The following is a 16,524-nucleotide window of genomic DNA, read 5'->3' as shown; positions in this document are numbered from 1 at the left end:
AAAACAGTGGGAGCAGGAGACGCTATCGACACACAGCTTGACTTTTGTTCAGAGACTTTAGCTTTAGCAGCTGAAGGTATTATCTCTCTCCAAGATGAAGGAGTTTTTTGCTAATACACCAGAGAGCGAACTGCAGCAGCTGGCACCATGTGTGCTTCTGCTGCAGGGCAGAGAGGCAGAGGTGAGGAAGAGAGCAGGGATAGGAACATTTAAATTACTGCAACTACAGTGGCAGAGCTCTTGAGTCACTGCCTAGCAGCAGAACAAGAAGGAGGAGTGGGAGAAGTCCCCGGGGGACTACAGATCTTGGCTCTACAGAAGAAGCAAGCCAGACTGAAGGCTACATTTTAATACTCTTGCTATCTTCAGAGCTCAGTAGCTTTCCAATGACTTTTATGAGTAAAGTTATTATAATGAAAAACTCCTTTACAAAAATTATTGTATTCAACTTCCCAGAATGCTATCTGTGAAGGATTTAAAGCAGAAGGAAGTGTTCTTAATCCATTGGAAAATCTGAGAAAAGGCAGGTAAACAAGACTTGGGAGATCCCAGGAGCAGATTTCAAGGCTTTGGATTGCAGAGCTCCACAAAGGGAGTACTCAGCTAAGAAATCTTCTGCTAAACACTTGGAACAGACTGTGGGAACTATTGGCAATTACAAGCTAACTGATTCAGAAGCAAAAAGTAAAAAAGGAGTTCAAAACATCAAGGGGATACACTACTGAGACAGCAGCACAGTTCTGAGAAGACCTCCACAAACAGGGGAAGCAATCCCTCAGTGTTCCTTGGAAGAGTTATATCAAGTGCCCACATTAGAACAGTTTAATGCTCTACATCTACACAACATTACAATATAGCTGATACAAAGCCCAGAGATCCCTGTCCTGCAGACCAAGTGGCTGATGACTAGACACAAGATCTGCTTCTCACTGGAAGGGAAAGCAGATCTCATCCAGATGATTGATTCTATAAGGAGATACTACTAAGAAGCTGTGTAAAGCCAGAATCAGGAAAGCAGTAGCTCAAAATTAACATCATGGCAGACTCTAGGAGCGCACTATAATCCGTTGGGTCACAGTGCTCGTAAGAGAAGAATGCTCAGAGACTAACCAAGAGGGGTCTGTCAAAATGCCGTTGGCAGGCTAATGTAATGATGGTCCAGCCAAATGGAAGCCAGGACACAGCAACAATAAGGAACATATGTAATAAAGCAATTTCACATTCAGAGCAGATGCCCACACACTCCTTTGTATCCCTGAAGTTATGCAGAAAAATAAATCAGGAGTGGAAGGGGCAAATGTTTGGGTGACTTTACCTTGAACAAGTATAGTGGAACAGCTAATTAACTACCCATTAAACAGACAGCATGAGGGAGGCAGTTAAGAAATCTTCTGTGTCAGTATCCTTAGAGTCCCAAGAATGCACTCATATTTGCACCTACATTGAGACTTCAGATGTCCTTCTATAGCTCTAACTCCCATGTTCTGCAAAGCTGGGGGTCTGTGGCTCACTACTCCTCAGGGCTTCTCTGAGAACAGATACCCAGGGTCAGGGCCTTTGTGCAGGCAAAAGCAGGAGCTTGAAACCTGCAGCGTGAATTAATGTGCATTCTCTGTAACAGCACCTGACTTACAGAGCTGCAGGCTGGTCTTTCCATTAGCTCCCTCTTGAATCAAATTTAAAACTTTTTGTTCTCATGCTTAAAACTACATAATTATTTCTCTTTCCCCCATGCTCCCTCCCCTGACAGCACTGAATCAATTCTCTTGAGAACGCATTTGGTGTGCTGTGAGTCATCCCAACCTCAGTATGCATGTTTTGATTGATACGCTTGACTTTCCCTTAAATGACCCTGTGCTTTTTTGTAGTATTATCACCTTTGTCTGATCCAGATCACTCATTCACTGGATTTAAGCTTTCTTAAAAGACCGTAATTGTTTTTACAGGCAATAGAAGGAAATTATCACAGAATCACAGAATAGTTTGGGTTGGAAGGGACCTTTAAAAGTTGTCTAGTCCAACCGCCGGCAATGAGCAGAAACATCTTCAAACTAGATCAGGTTGCTCAGAGCCCCATCCAACCTGACCTTGAATGTTTCCAGAGATGGGGCAGCTACCACCTCGCTGGGCAACCTGTGCCAGTGGTTCACTATCCTCGTTGTAAAAAATGCCATCTTTATATCTACTTAAAATCCACCCTCTTTTAGTTTAAAACCATTACCCCTTGTCCTGTCGCTACAGGCCCTGGTAAATAGTCTGTCCCCATCTTTCTTATAAGCCCCCTTTAAGTACTGGAAGGCTGCAGTAAGTCTTCCTGGAGCCTTGTCTTCTCCAGGCTGAACAACCCCAACTCTCTCAGCTTGTCCTCATAGGAGAGGGGTTCCATCCCTTTGATCATTTTCGTGGCCCTCTTCTGGACCCACTCCAACAGGTCCATGTCTTTCCTGTGCTGAGGGCTCCAGAGCTGGATGCAGGACTGTAGGTGGAGTCTCACCAAAGCAGAGCAGAGGGGCAGAATCACATACCTCAACCTGCTGGCCACGCTGCTTTGGATGCAGCCCAGGATATGGTTGGCCTTCTGGCTGTGAGAGCACATTGCTGTCCAGCTTTTCATCCACCAGTACCCCCAAGTCCTTCTCAGCAGGGCTGCTCTTGATCCCTTCATCCCCCAGCCTGCACTGATACTGGGGGTTGCCCCGACCCAGGTGCATGCCCCTGCACTTGGCCTTGTTGAACCTCATAAGGTTCACACAGGCCCATTCCTCAAGCTTGCCCAGGTCCCTCTGGATGGCATTCTGTCCTTCAGGTGTGTCAACTGCACCACTCAGCTTGGTGTTCTCTGCAAACTTGCTGAGGATACACTCGATCCCCCTGTCTATGTCATTCATGAAGACGTTAAAGTGTACTGGTCCCAGTATGGACTCCTGAAGGACACCACTCGTCACCAGTCTCTATCTGGACACTGAGCCATTGACCACTACCATCTGGATGAGACCATCCAACCAATTCCTCATCCACCAGTAACTTCCACCCATCAAATCCATATCTCTCCAATTTAGAGAGAAGGATGTTCGGGGGACTATGTCAAAGGCCTTACAGAAGTCCAGATAGATGACATCGGTAGCTCTTCCCTTGTCCACTGATGTGGTCACTCAGTCACAGAAGGCCACTAGTTTGGTCAGGCAGGACTTGCCCTTGGTGAAGCCATGCTGGCTCTCTCAAATCACCTCCTTGTCCTCCATGTGCCTTAGCATAGCTTCTAGGAGGGTTCCATGATCTTGCTAGGTACAGAGGTGAGGCTGACAGGTCAGTAGTTCCCAGGGTCCTCCTTGCTACCTCTTTTAAACATGGGCGCAATGTTTCCTTTTTGCCAGTCTCCAGGGACTTCACCTGACTGCCAGGACCTTTCAAGTATCATGGAGAGTGGCTTGGCAACTACATCAGCCAATTCCCTCAGGACTCCACGATGCATCCCATCAGGTCCCACAGACTTATGTATAGTGAGGTTCCTCAGGTGGTCTCAAACCTGATCTTCTCTTATAGCGGGAGGGACTTTGCTCCTCCATCCCCTCGAGAGGTGTGGGAAGAGACACTGCCAGTGAAGACTGAGACAAAGAAGTCATTCAGTACCTCAGACTTTTCCTCATCCATTGTTACCAGTTTGCCAGTCTTGCTCGTCAGGCTGGCTACGCTTTCTTTGACCTTCCTTGTCTGGCTGATGTACCTATAGAAGCCTTTCTTAATATTCTTGGCATCCTTTGCCAAGTTCAGCTCCAGCCGCGCCTTGGCCTTCCTGACCCCATCCCTACACAACCGGGCACTGTCCCTGTACTCTTCCCAGGATACATGTCCCTGCTTCCACTGCCTGTGCATTTCCTTCTTGCCCTTTAGTTTGACCAGCAGGTCTCGACTCAGCCATGCTGGCCTCTTGCCTTCCTTTCCTGATTTCTTACTCTTGGGGATCGAGACCTCTTGCACTCTATGGAAAGTGTCCTTAAAGATCTGCCAGCTCTGTTCTGCTCCCTTGTCCCTGAGGGCACTTTCCCAGGGGGTCTTATTGACTAACTCCCTGAAGAGCTGGAAGTTTGCTTTCCTAAAATTCAGGGACCTGATTTTGCAGTCCTGACGGATGTGGGGCAGGCAAAGAGTAAACTCCACCAGTGCATCATCACTGCAGCCCAGGCTGCCTCCAACCTTGATGTCACCTATTAGCTCACTTGCGTTGGTGACCAACAGGTCCAGTATCGCATCCCCTCTGGTACAGCTGTCTATTACCTGGCCTAAGAAGTTATCCTCAATGCATTCTAGGAGTCTCCTGGATTGCCTACAGCTCGCTGTGCTACTTCTCCAGCAGATGTGGGGGTGGTTGAAGTCCCCTAGCAGGATGAGAGCCTGTGAGCATGATGCCTCTTGTAGCCGGATTAAGAAGACTTCATCAACAGGCTCCCCTTGATTGGGAGGCCTGTAGTAGACACCAACCACGAGGTTCCCTTTGTTGCTGTGGTCTCTGATTCTTACCCACAAGCTTTCAGCCGGCTTCTGGCTATTCTTCACAGACAGTTCTTCACACTCTATCCATTTCTTGATGTAGAGGGCAATGCCTCCACCCTTCCTTCCTCACCTGTCCCTTCTGAACAGCCTGTAGCCACTGATAGCCACGCGCCAGTTATGGGATTCATCCCACCAAGTTTCAGTAATGGCAACTAGGTTGTAGCTTTCTATCAGCACGGTGGTTTCCAACTCCTCCTGTTTGTTGCCCATGCTGCGTGCATTGCTGTAGAGGCACTTCAGCTGCATTGTCAGCTGTGTCACCTTCTTAGAGGAATACCCCTTAATTCACAGAATCACAGAATGGTAGGAGTTGGAAGGAATCTCTGAAGATGATCTGGTCCAATCCCCCTGCCAAGGCAGGATCACCTAGGGCAGGTTGCACAGGAACGCGTCCAGTCGGGTTTTGAAGGTCTCCAGAGAAGGAGACTCCACAACCTCTCTGGGCAGCCTGTTCCAGTGCTCCGTCACCCTCACAGTAAAGAAGTTTTCCCTCATGTTGAGGTGGAACTTCCTGTGCTGCAGTTTGTGCCCATTGTCCCTCATCCTATCACTGGGCACTACTGAAAAGAGACTGGCTCCATCCTCCTGAACAGCCACCCTTCAGATATTTATAGACATTCGAGGTCTTTTGCCAGTGTTTCCCTGTCGGCTCCTATTACCTCAGGAGCCCCTGGCTCATCTCAGTAAGACTTCAAGTGTACTGCAGTATAGCCAGCATATCTCAGAGCAACAGGCTGCGGGCCCTTGCTAGCACCCTGTCCCTCTACCCTTGGTGTGTCATCCCACAGTTTGTGACAGGCAAGCCTTATATTATCCCCTTCTCCCTACAAGTCTAGTTTAAAGCTCTGTCAATGAGCCCTGCTAGCTTGTGAGCAAAGATCCTCTTCCCCCTTTGAGAAAGGTGAATCTCATCTGACACCAGCAAGCCAGGTGCCATGTAGGCCATCCCATTATCAAAAAACCCAAAATTGTGGCCGTGACACCAGCTATGGAGCCATGTATTAAATAGACTGCACCCATCTGTTTCTTCCAGTGTTGCTGCCTGCAACTGGAAGGAGAGAATAAAAAATAACCTGTGATACAGATTCCCTTACCCACCATCCCAAGGCCCTGAAGTATCTTTTGATCAGCCTTGGACTATGTGTTGCAGCTTCATCACCACCCACGTGGAAGAGCAGTAATGGGCAACAGTCTGAGGGCCGCACCAGGCTAGGAAGTTTCCTAGTGATGTCCTTAACCCAGGCCCCAGGGAGGCAGCAGACTTCCATAAGAGAAGGGTCTGTCCGGCATATTGGACCCTTTGTTCCCCTCAGAAGGGAGTTGCCTACAACTATAACCCATCTTTACTTTGTCATGGAGGTGGCTGTGAGATTGGGGGTAGGCCTTTCTGACCTTGGAAACACCTCTGGTGTAGATGGACCATCATCCACATCATCCATTGACTGGCCCTTCCACATCCAGAGCCTCATACCTGTTGTATAGAGGCACCCGAGAAGGTGAGGTGGGCAAGGAGGGTGTTCACCTACCACCCCAAGCATGGACTTGCCTCCATTCGCTCCTTTCCTTTAAGCTACTGCATTCAGCCTGGCAGGGGAAGATACAGAATCCCCTTATCTTGGGGTTTTTTTTCTGGTGATTCTTCTTGTTTCTGTCTCAGGGAGAGCAGAGCAAAACATGGTTCCACCAGTCTATCTCTTTCTCAGACTCCCTGATGCTCCTTAACCTTTCTACCTCCTCTCATAGCTCTGCCACCAGGTTAAGCAGATTGTCTACCTGGTCACACCTCACACAGCTGCTCTAGCTAGTGCCATCAGTTACCAGTGAGAGACTCTGGCACTCCCTGCAGACCAAGACCTGGGAGGCTGCATGTTTCCGTGGGAGCTCTGTCTGATTTGCCACATCCATTCTGGTAAGTGCAGAGGACATGGCTTTCCGCCAGGTGGTTACCATAGCTAAGCTCCTTCTGAGAGGGGTGATGATCACTGACTGAACTCACCTCTTGAGCTGGTAGGGTGACTACGTCCTTCCTGCGCAAACTGCTGCGCTACGCTCTGTTTGCCCACTCTGTTCACAGCGCTCCTGGTTGCTAATGCTCCCTAGCCTCCTTTTTATAGGCACAGAAGAAAATTATCTGTAGCATTTTTGTAGTATCTGTATTAAGTGAAGTAATAATGTAAACACCTCACTATTGCCTTTCTCTTTCCCCTCTATTTCATAACTCACTTGTTCAATTACGTCGATAGCTAAACTATAGGCTTTGGGGGTAATTTTAGGTTTTGAGGGAGCACTCAGCACATTTTAGATGATAAAAAGTAACTAACGGAAACAACTTAAATGTTCCAATTAACTGATGAGTTTATATACATCAATGTAAAGCATGAAGATCGAAAATACAAAAATATGAAAATACGAAAATAGTATACTTTACAATCATGTTAATGTATACATTCATATTAATATACTTCAAGACAATCATTCATGATGGTGAACAAAAGGCTATATATATATGGCATATCATTTTTAAAAATGGCCTTTCTGGAGTTTATGAAATGGTCAAGAAAGCATACACAAGAGCTTACGAAAGTAAAATCTGTAAACTTCTGCTCAAAAATTCAAGAGAATTAATTCTTAGCAGCACTGCCAAATCTTGTTCGTTATGAAGAATCTCTTACCGGATCTAGGTTCTTAAAAAGAAGAATGTCCTTGCATGCCTCCTGCAGTCTGTTTCTTTGATCATCTGTTTTAGGGTGAATAATCTGAGGGATATAATAGAAAAAACCTTTAAAGTGGTTATCATATAGCAGCACTAGTTGAAGGAGTAAGCTAATTCAGCTAAGCATTTTACGCAATATTTTGGCCATGCTTCGCAACACTTTAATTTCAAAACCTTCAGGATTTGAATAAACACTCAGTGATAACTATATCACCATAGCATTAGCAAATGAAGCACTGCTGTATTTAAGCTAACACGATCTTTACATTTGTAGAATCCGGTTCATTTCTGCAAGCCATTCTGGATACCTTTATCTCAACTATCACTGCATAAACATTACTCTGCTATGCCCTAATCATATTTGGAGCATGCATGTTTTATAAAAAGCACCACTGTTACTTTTAGCGATTTGCCACAACTACTTCCCAAATAATATTTTGTGAAATAGTGTCTGTGTTAAATTTATATCAGAAGTTTCAGAGAGTAAACAACAGACTTGACATTACCTGAGTGAGCCAGATTTACTAAATTACTGATGTCTGATTAATGTGTCAATCAAGTTGTTCATTCAACTCATATGCTTAAAAGGGTATGCTAGGTTTCAAAGCTGTGATACTATAGGATAACCTTTTTGACAGTTTTACAAGCCAGAAATTAGGTAGAATATAAACATTTAAACTTCTCTTAAAAATCATACGTATGCTATTTCATATAAAAAGCTAAGTAAATGCCTTTAAAAGGGTGACATAAGTAAAATAAATAAATACAGTTCATTAGTTATTGCATTGTACATCTGAAAATCTTGGTGATTTTATAATGTACCTTTTTTCTGTCTTATGAAAAATACTAGAATACTGAGGAAACCACTGCAAGGTTATGAGGACACCAAATAAGTATTTTTAGGAGCAGGCGCTCTCTGCGCAAACATAATTGGACAAAGAAGTTTCCTTAACAGACCAAGTATCAAAGGTGTGGTAATTTAGAATAATACTCACATCAGGTCCTACAGGGGTGAGCATTGCAGACAATTTTTTAATTTTCCTTTAACGTGAAAACCCAAGAGATTATTAAAGTTTACTATAATAAGGATGCTTTTGGAAAGGAATAGTAATACCGGTTACATTTTTCTTCCTAAATTTAATGTCTGAGATCTGAAAAATAAGTATTTAACTCAAAGTATTAAATACCCTAGATTCTGTGTCATCCTCTTCCTCATCAGGATTGTAAGCTTCTGCACACACTGAAATTAAAAAAAAAGTATAATCTTAATTCAAAGTACAATAATGTTTAACAAGATTTACAAAACAGAAAATGCATTATGTGGCACAGTAATAATAAGCAGTAATGTAACACACTCAATAGAGAATCACAGAAGATGCTGCTGACAGGGCCCATAGCAGGTCATCTCCAAACTACCAGTGAAACAAAGCTACATTTGTGTCATTTTTGGACATGTTTTCTGTGTTTTAAAAGACCTCTAACATAAATTTTACACCTAACCTGTTTTAAGTGATCTTAAGACATTAGAAAAAATTTTCTGATCGTAACTAATTCTTTCTTGTTAGAATTTAAGCTATCCATACTGGATGCACAGATCATATCATTCTGTTCATCTGTGTAAGTTCAAGGTGGTTTGGAGTTTACTTTTTGTTTGTTTGTGGGTTTTTTGCACACCGGAAAACTTTTCTCTCCTACCTATCTTCTACTTTTTAGGATAAATAATTCTAGTTCTTCAATTTTTTCCTTACAAGTCGTGTTTTTCAGCTCTCTAACTACCCTCGTTGCTATCCTCTGAACTCCCTCCAATTGGCCCTATCTTTACTGAAGTGTGATGCTCAAAACTGGACCCAGTATTTAAGCTGAGCAGAGTACTGAGCAGAACAGATGAATTGGTCTATACATTTTTCAGGCTATATGTCTTTTTCATCCATCCCTACCTTTTCCACAACAGCTTGCTTATGTTTACTCATGTAATATTCATGACTTACGTACCATTTTCAACACCCACTGCTTAACCAGCCATCCCATGTCCTGTATATGGCTATTCTGCCCAAATGTAGTACCATGCACTTACACCTATTAAATACTACCTTATTCCCCAAGCCATTTCTCCAATGTGTCAAGATCATTTTCAATTCTAATCCTGTTCTCCAGCATCCTTCTAATCCATTCTCTACTTTGTGATATCTGCAAATTTAATAAGCATGCTCTCTAATACATAATCCAGATTATTACTGAAAAAAACCCCCAGAATAGTGTCTAAAATAAACTCTTGTGGAATACACATATGGCAGTGAAACAGCAGTGGCTGCTGGGGGTTACCTTATCCAGCCAATTTTGCAGCTAGACCCCATGCAACTTACATTAAGACACCGGTTGATGTTCCCTAGCTTGTTTATAGGGAAGTCTTGTGAGACAGCATTCAGAAGTTTCTTAAGGTGAAAATGTAGGACATCTGCTCCTTTTCTTCTATCCACAAGTTCTAATCTCTCGTTACAGGGTGTTGGATATTCCAACAAATCTATGCCAATTGCTGTTTGTCACTTTCCTCTGGTACTTACGAAATGTTTGAATATTTGTCTGTAATTTCTCTAGGAACAAAAATGAACTGTAAATCTGTGATAGGCCTCTTCCCTCTGTAGCTCCACCACCCTTTTAAGGATCAGTTTTTCTATTTTTCAGGGTTTTTTTTCCACACTCTCATTTTTCTTCTTCAGATTCTCAGTGGTAATTGCTAATAGGGCTGAGACTGATTTAGCCAATTCTTTCAGTTTTCAAGTATAGCATGTCTCAGGGACAGCTAACCTGGGAACACCTAACACATTAAGGACTCTCTGATTTGTCCTTTCTCTATTTTAGGCTGAGTTTTCCATATGCTCTTAATACCACTAGTGAAGACTGATGTACTTCTGTTAAGCAGTAGAAAACACTTTCCTGGAACATGCTCTTACCAGAAATACACTTCCAGGACAATTTCTGTTACTCCTCATGTTCTTTCTTGTACACAGTCTTTTCTTGTTCACATTTTTTGGCCTTAGCTTCTTTGATTATTTTTTGTTTTCTCTACATCTTTTGCTATTCTTTTGCACTTGTTCTGAATAATCCAAACTAGTTTTAATTTTCTACATGATTCTTTCTTCTGCTTGATATACACGAGATGCTTATATTTTACATCAATTTTTTTTACTATGCTTTTTGTCCTTCTCCTATGCTGCCTCAATTTGCATTTTTCTTTTTTTTTTTGTTTTTCTTTTTTTGAAGAACAACCAATTCCTTTAACTTCTTTTTAACTCCAGACTCCTTATTGCTTTCCAACAGATGACTGATTAATCAAAATCTCCCACCATCACCATCCCCTGTACTCTGCCAACAAAAATCCCCACCTACCTGACCTGTTTGGTGCTCTGTGTAATACCTGCGTAACGATGGAGCCCGTGAGCTTTTCCCTTTTTAGTATTACTCAGATCATCAGTATGTCCAACTCCCTCTACAGCTGGGTCACCGCACAAGTGTCTGAACCCGGTACGCAACAGCAACAGCCTCTTCCTCCTCCCTGTCCTCCCACTTCGCTGTGTTAGTTCAGTCACACTGTTTCTCATGGATTAAGATTTCAGGTCCTCTTGTTTACTCACCATGTTTCCTGTATCATTATACAAACAAATTCTAAAGTAATGGCCAGGTAGACCCATTAACCTCCTCATTACCCCTTTGAATTAAGACGATTTCATGGCAAAGCATATCATTGCACGTACTATACAGTCCCAAATATACCCAGCAAACACTAAAATGTCAACTTTATAAAACTTGGCATCTTCAAAAACTTGAACAAATTTAATACAAGTCCCTCTGGAATTGACTGAACGATTCCTACCAAGTTTACTAGGAACTGGATTTGGTCCCAAATAATTACAAATGCCCACAAAAGGAAGTCTGCAATCTGTTGAACAACTATAATATTTTATCTCTACATAAACAAAATGTTCCTACTGACTGTTTTATGGTGCTATAGTTAGTGCAATCTTGTCTGAAAAAAACTTCAGGGGATTTTATTTAGCTAGCAACAATAATAACATGCCAAGTAAGCACCATAACCCATCATAACATAAATCACTACCTTGGTTCAGCTGGTATCAGCCTCTGTGCCCTCCTGTATATATGTGCACATGGGAGTCAACAAATCTGTACTATAGTACAGCGTGCGGCTGGGCGTATGAACAGACGTTTCAACCTGAGGTACAGTTACATCCTGTCCTTAACCTCTGATAAAACTTCTACATGAAAAAAAAGGATACAAAACAGGAATTTAATTTAATAGCTTTGATGTTGTTATTCCAGAATTGACAGGTCTCAGAAAGCCTGGCTGAATATTTAGCAGTCTTCCAGACCACACAAAAGAAACTGAATTTAGCCTCATCCATGCCCATCCCAAATCATCTTATCAGTCCCTTTCACACAGCCTGAAGCAGGATCAGTCCAGAAAGAGACTATGTTCCTGAGGTCTTCTGTGTCATCCAGTGTCTCTGCTCTAACTTCACTCTTCTCTGCTAAAAGTTCATTTCAGTCAGTCTCATTAACTATTATCAGCAAGTGCCTTCATTAAATATTTCTTCCTTATCACTGATTACAGACAATATATTTAAGAACTGCAGTTTCTCCTGACTAGTGCCCATCTGCCCAAATTTTAAAATTATTTATTCTTATCACCTGTGATGAGAAACTTATTCTTCTGGTTTCAATTCTGTATTTATTTTGCCTTGGCTTATCTCTTTGCCATAGTCAAGGATGCATCTTTCATTTGGGTTGCAACTTCATAGAATCACAGAATAGTTTGGGTTGGAAGGGACCTTTAAAGGTCATCTAGTCCAACCCCCCTGCAATGCACAGGGACATCTTCAACTCGATCAGGTTGCTCAGAGCCCCGTCCAACCTGACCTTGAATGTTGCCAGGGATGGGGTATCTACCACCTCTCTGTGCAACCTGTGCCCATGTTTCACGACCCCCATCATAAAAAAATTTCTTCCTTATATCCAGTCTAAATCTACTCTCTTTTAATTTAAAACCATCACCCCTTGTCCTATTGCAACAGGCCCTGCTAAAAAGTCTGTCCTCATCTTTCTTACAAGCCCCCTTTAAGTAGTGGAAGGCTGCCATAAGGTCTCCCTGGAACCTTCTCTCTTCCAGGCCGAACAACCCCAACCCTCTCAGCCTGTCCTCACAGCAGAGGTGTTCCATCCCTCTGATCATTTCTGTGGCCTCTTCTGGACCCATTCCAACAGGTCCATGTCTTTCCCATGCTGAGGGCTCCAGAACTGGACACAGGACTCCAGGTGGGGTCTCACCAGAGCAGAGAGGCAGAAGAAAAGTTAAAGATTACACCAATGCTGTGGATATGCGGTTTTAAATATGCAATTTCCTTTTCTTCACTGCTTATTTCAGTAGCCTGTATACAGACTTTACTAACATACTAATTTCCAAGTGCATACTACTAGATGTTTCATGGAAAAACTTGATACATTTTACTTTGGTTCTTGAAATACAGTCTCTGACATTACTATGGTCCACTGAATTTCATGACAGGAACACTAGGGTTGGCACAGGAGAATCCCAATGACATGAAATATCTAAAACTAAATGAGATGTCTCTTACATAGACGTCCACACCTGCAGAAGTAATATGGACTCCAATTACAGTCAATGGAGAGAAACCAGCACATTTACAAAGTAACTCATCTGACGGGTATTCTATTACATGTCCAGATTAAGATAAGATTAATTAAAAATGTGACTAATTGGCTGAGATAAATCCTATCCCTCTTGAGACGAGTCCTGTTAGTTATAACAAGCTGCAAGACTGGTTCCCCCACTTCTCCATTTAGTCTGTATTTCTTGGAAAACAAAGAAATCCATCTGATTATGATGATGACAGGTTGCCCATGCAATAGCACACCTTCTTTATTCATTTCATATATTCCAGGGAGACAAACCATGGTCTCCAAGTCTAAGGCTTGACTGGCACCACAGACATAAACTATTGTGAACCACTGCACTGCTGGTGCCCGCAATACTCCAGCTCATTCCACACTCCCGATAGTACACAGCACATGGTGACTTTATCATGCTCAAATGCCCTGCCACATTTTGCTATGTGTCACTGCTGAATGTAATACTCACATCGTTGCTCAAAAAGCGGTCCTAATACCATACTTAGGGACCTATTTCATCGCATGCATAATTATGGCCTTAAAAAATAGTGATACAAACACCGTACATATTTCTCCATTGGTTGCTAAATTCAACTAAGTGAAACTATTTTTACTCATTTTTTCCAAACAAGGGTTATGTTTCACACATAATTCCCCAAGATGGACACAAACACAAACAAGCCCAAATATATCAACGTAAAATATTTGTAGGAAAAATCTGAATTATCAAAAGGCAGTGCATTATTAAAATACACATGCACTGAAAACTGTACACAATTCTAGATGGATTGCTTTGTCACCAAGAAGAGGTAAGCTTTTATAATTTCTAACTCATTACTACAAGTAAACTAATTTTTCTGGTTTTCAGCTAGTAAATGTTTTATATTTAAAACCATAAATACAGTCACTTCAGATTTGAATGAATTCTGAAATGAAAATTAACATACAGTTAGAGTACATCTTAATTGTAAGATCACAAAGAATGTTAGTCGTGCTCTATCTATTCCTTTGATGTATCAGGAAATAAGAAGTTAACAATAATTAAATGAATGAAAATTCATACATAATCATAAAATAATGTATCATACTCAAAACATGGCAGGAAAAACAATCAATATGTGTGCACCCTTTCCAAAGCACAGAACCCCCAAGTCATAAAGCATGTTACAAAGAATTTTACAAAAGAAAAAGAGCTGTAGAAATACTTCTTCATCCCATTCAGAGCAAATCAAGACTCCTGTTTTGCCAGCTTGACTATCAGGCTGGAGCATGAAAACAGACCATCTCTAGCCACTGCAGCTATGCCAGCATGGCATACAATCCTACAAACATCTCTAACTATGACAGCTATGCCCACCCCCTCATACAGCAAGAATGTCACTTCCCTGGTTTAGCTGTACGAAGGTGACTAAGACGACTTAATGGCAGTGAAAGATTTTTTTCTGTTTTGTCAGGACATACTTCTCTTCATCTACTAAACACAGATTAGAAACATGGCCTACAGAGACTCCCTGCACAGCAGGTGGTAGTTCCAAACTAGACCAAAAATACTACTGGACCTCCAAAGTTTCCGACACCAAAACCCGTTTTTTAACATCTCACCAGTTCTTACCACTGCGGGTAGAAATATCAAGAGAGCCCTGAACCCCCAAAATCCAAATTTCATAAGTAGTTTTTACTTAAACAAAAGCAACTCTCTGCAATGGTAACAATGAGAAATAACTGGTCATGGTCTCTGATGCTTGCCACTATCAAGTCCCATATTATTTCTAGACCTGCTTTTGACTGGACCACATGGAACATGAGATTGAAGACCTGTAAGTAAACATAAGGACTGAAGAACCAAGAGAAAGGAGATCAACTTTCTCCTCTATCTGAGCACACAATGAGATGAGATAAAATTTATCTGATTCCATGCATGACATAATAAAGCAGTATCAACTGGCTCTGCTGCCAAGATCCACCATTTGTGCAAAACCCTGAAACTATTTCAAGGAGTTATGTTTACTTTAAATGTAAGCTTATTTGGAACAAAGCACAATCACTGGGGTTATAATTTCCCATGATACTGTCAAAAAGAGGGCATCTGTGAAACGCCTATGCCTTATGGGGTCACTAAACTGAAACTTTATCTAGGCAAATTAATACAAAGAATGACTGAGACCTTGCAATTCCATGTTATTACTATTTTAGACATAGAGCATTTACATTACAAATGCTATCCAAACTGGAATAAAAGTATGTATGCTTAGAAAAAAGGTCTAGCAATCACAAAGACATTAATATTCTTGAGATTTCCTCACATGCAAAAACGAAAAAATTGAAGAAATTCCCCTCCAGTCTCCCAGATTTATGGGCTAATGATTTTTGAGAGGTCCACTACCTAACAAAAATCACTAAGTGCTCAGGACACCAACCTAAAAACCCAAAGCTGGGTAAAATCCAGGCAGCTTGTTTCCTCTTAATTATAAGGAAGGTGTCCTTCAGTTCATTAGGTGGGGACTGACTGAACCGGAGTCTTGGGAGCACTGCCAAGACTGTCTATTTCAAGCCTGGCTGCTCATAAAGTATGGTTATCTACTCTTGCTTTCAGCCTATAGACTGAAATCCTCCAAGGATTGCCTGACAGTCATGAACACACACCAAATACCGGGTTTGTGCTCAGCTATGCAGCTCAATGCGCCAAAACCTTTTGCCAGAGTTGGAAGACCTTGCTCAGCCTGCACTACAGGCCGGCAAGAAAACAAAGACTCACACAATCAACTTTTCTACAGTATTTTCTCTTGTCCAGCTGCTTCCAATGCTACTTCTAGTTAGTCAAACTTCAAGATATTTCCTCCAGCGTTTCTAAATAACACGAGGTCCATGCCAATAGTGAATCATAGAACCTCCCAAGGATGTTCAGAAGTCCACATGGGTTTATTCATATTTCACCAATCCTCACAGCAAAGCAGGGATTTCATCAAGATTGTACTGAACACTGTGAAAGCCCATTTGAAGGAACATGATGTCTCACACAAGACATTTTTTGATAACTTTATCCCAGTTGAGTAATTCATGTGTGGGCACCTTTGCAAAAGTTCCTTAATATTATTTGGTATATAACAGTGCAAATCACGACGTGTTAAACCACAGTACCTTCCTGTACTCCAGAGGCCAAAGTACTCTATATCACAGCTAGCACGCTCATCGCTGCGTCAAAGATGCACACTCTTCCCTGAAATCATAGGGGTTTGAATCACTAAATAGGCTCCTCCACAGAAACAGTATGTTCAAACTTCACCACAAGCAGCTGAAAAGACTTCCCTATTTTTAAATAGGGAAACCAGAATGGGGCTTCCACAGAATTTCCCTAAGGACTTACATAGTACTTAGTCCTCTTTCTAGTCCAATTTCAGTTCTTTCCATAACTGTGTTTGTCAGGATGGAGCTAAAATAACAATCAGGCTTCTGGCTGATGGTAGGAGACAGTTTTGCTTGGCTTCTCAGAAAGTGCTTGACTTCATCTGTCTGGCTAGTGAAAACCAGCACAAACACATGTTACAGTGCCCAGAACA

The 16,524-nt window shown here is 42.1% G+C and overlaps 1 protein-coding gene across 2 annotated transcripts in view; it reads right to left on the bottom strand.

Annotated features, from left to right (window-relative positions):
- The window catches only part of PRKAR2B (protein kinase cAMP-dependent type II regulatory subunit beta), a gene marked incomplete at its 3' end in the record, with an annotated part of 92,926 nt that overhangs the window by 18,529 nt on the left and 57,873 nt on the right, over positions 1-16,524 (bottom strand). For both annotated transcript variants that reach the window (XM_082001606.1, XM_082001605.1), the window contains exons 3-4: positions 8,452-8,504; positions 7,224-7,307 (exon numbers count right to left, since the gene is read on the bottom strand). In XM_082001606.1, the coding sequence (XP_081857732.1) occupies positions 7,224-7,307; positions 8,452-8,504 (137 nt within the window). The remainder of the gene's footprint in view (positions 1-7,223; positions 7,308-8,451; positions 8,505-16,524) is intronic.

This window comes from Phaethon aethereus, assembly GCF_964289735.1.
Source record: "Phaethon aethereus genome assembly, chromosome: 1".
In the NCBI taxonomy this organism is placed as follows: Eukaryota; Metazoa; Chordata; class Aves; order Phaethontiformes; family Phaethontidae; genus Phaethon; species Phaethon aethereus.
Note: the sequence above shows the minus strand (reverse complement) of the source record. Positions and strands in the feature narration are given on the sequence as shown.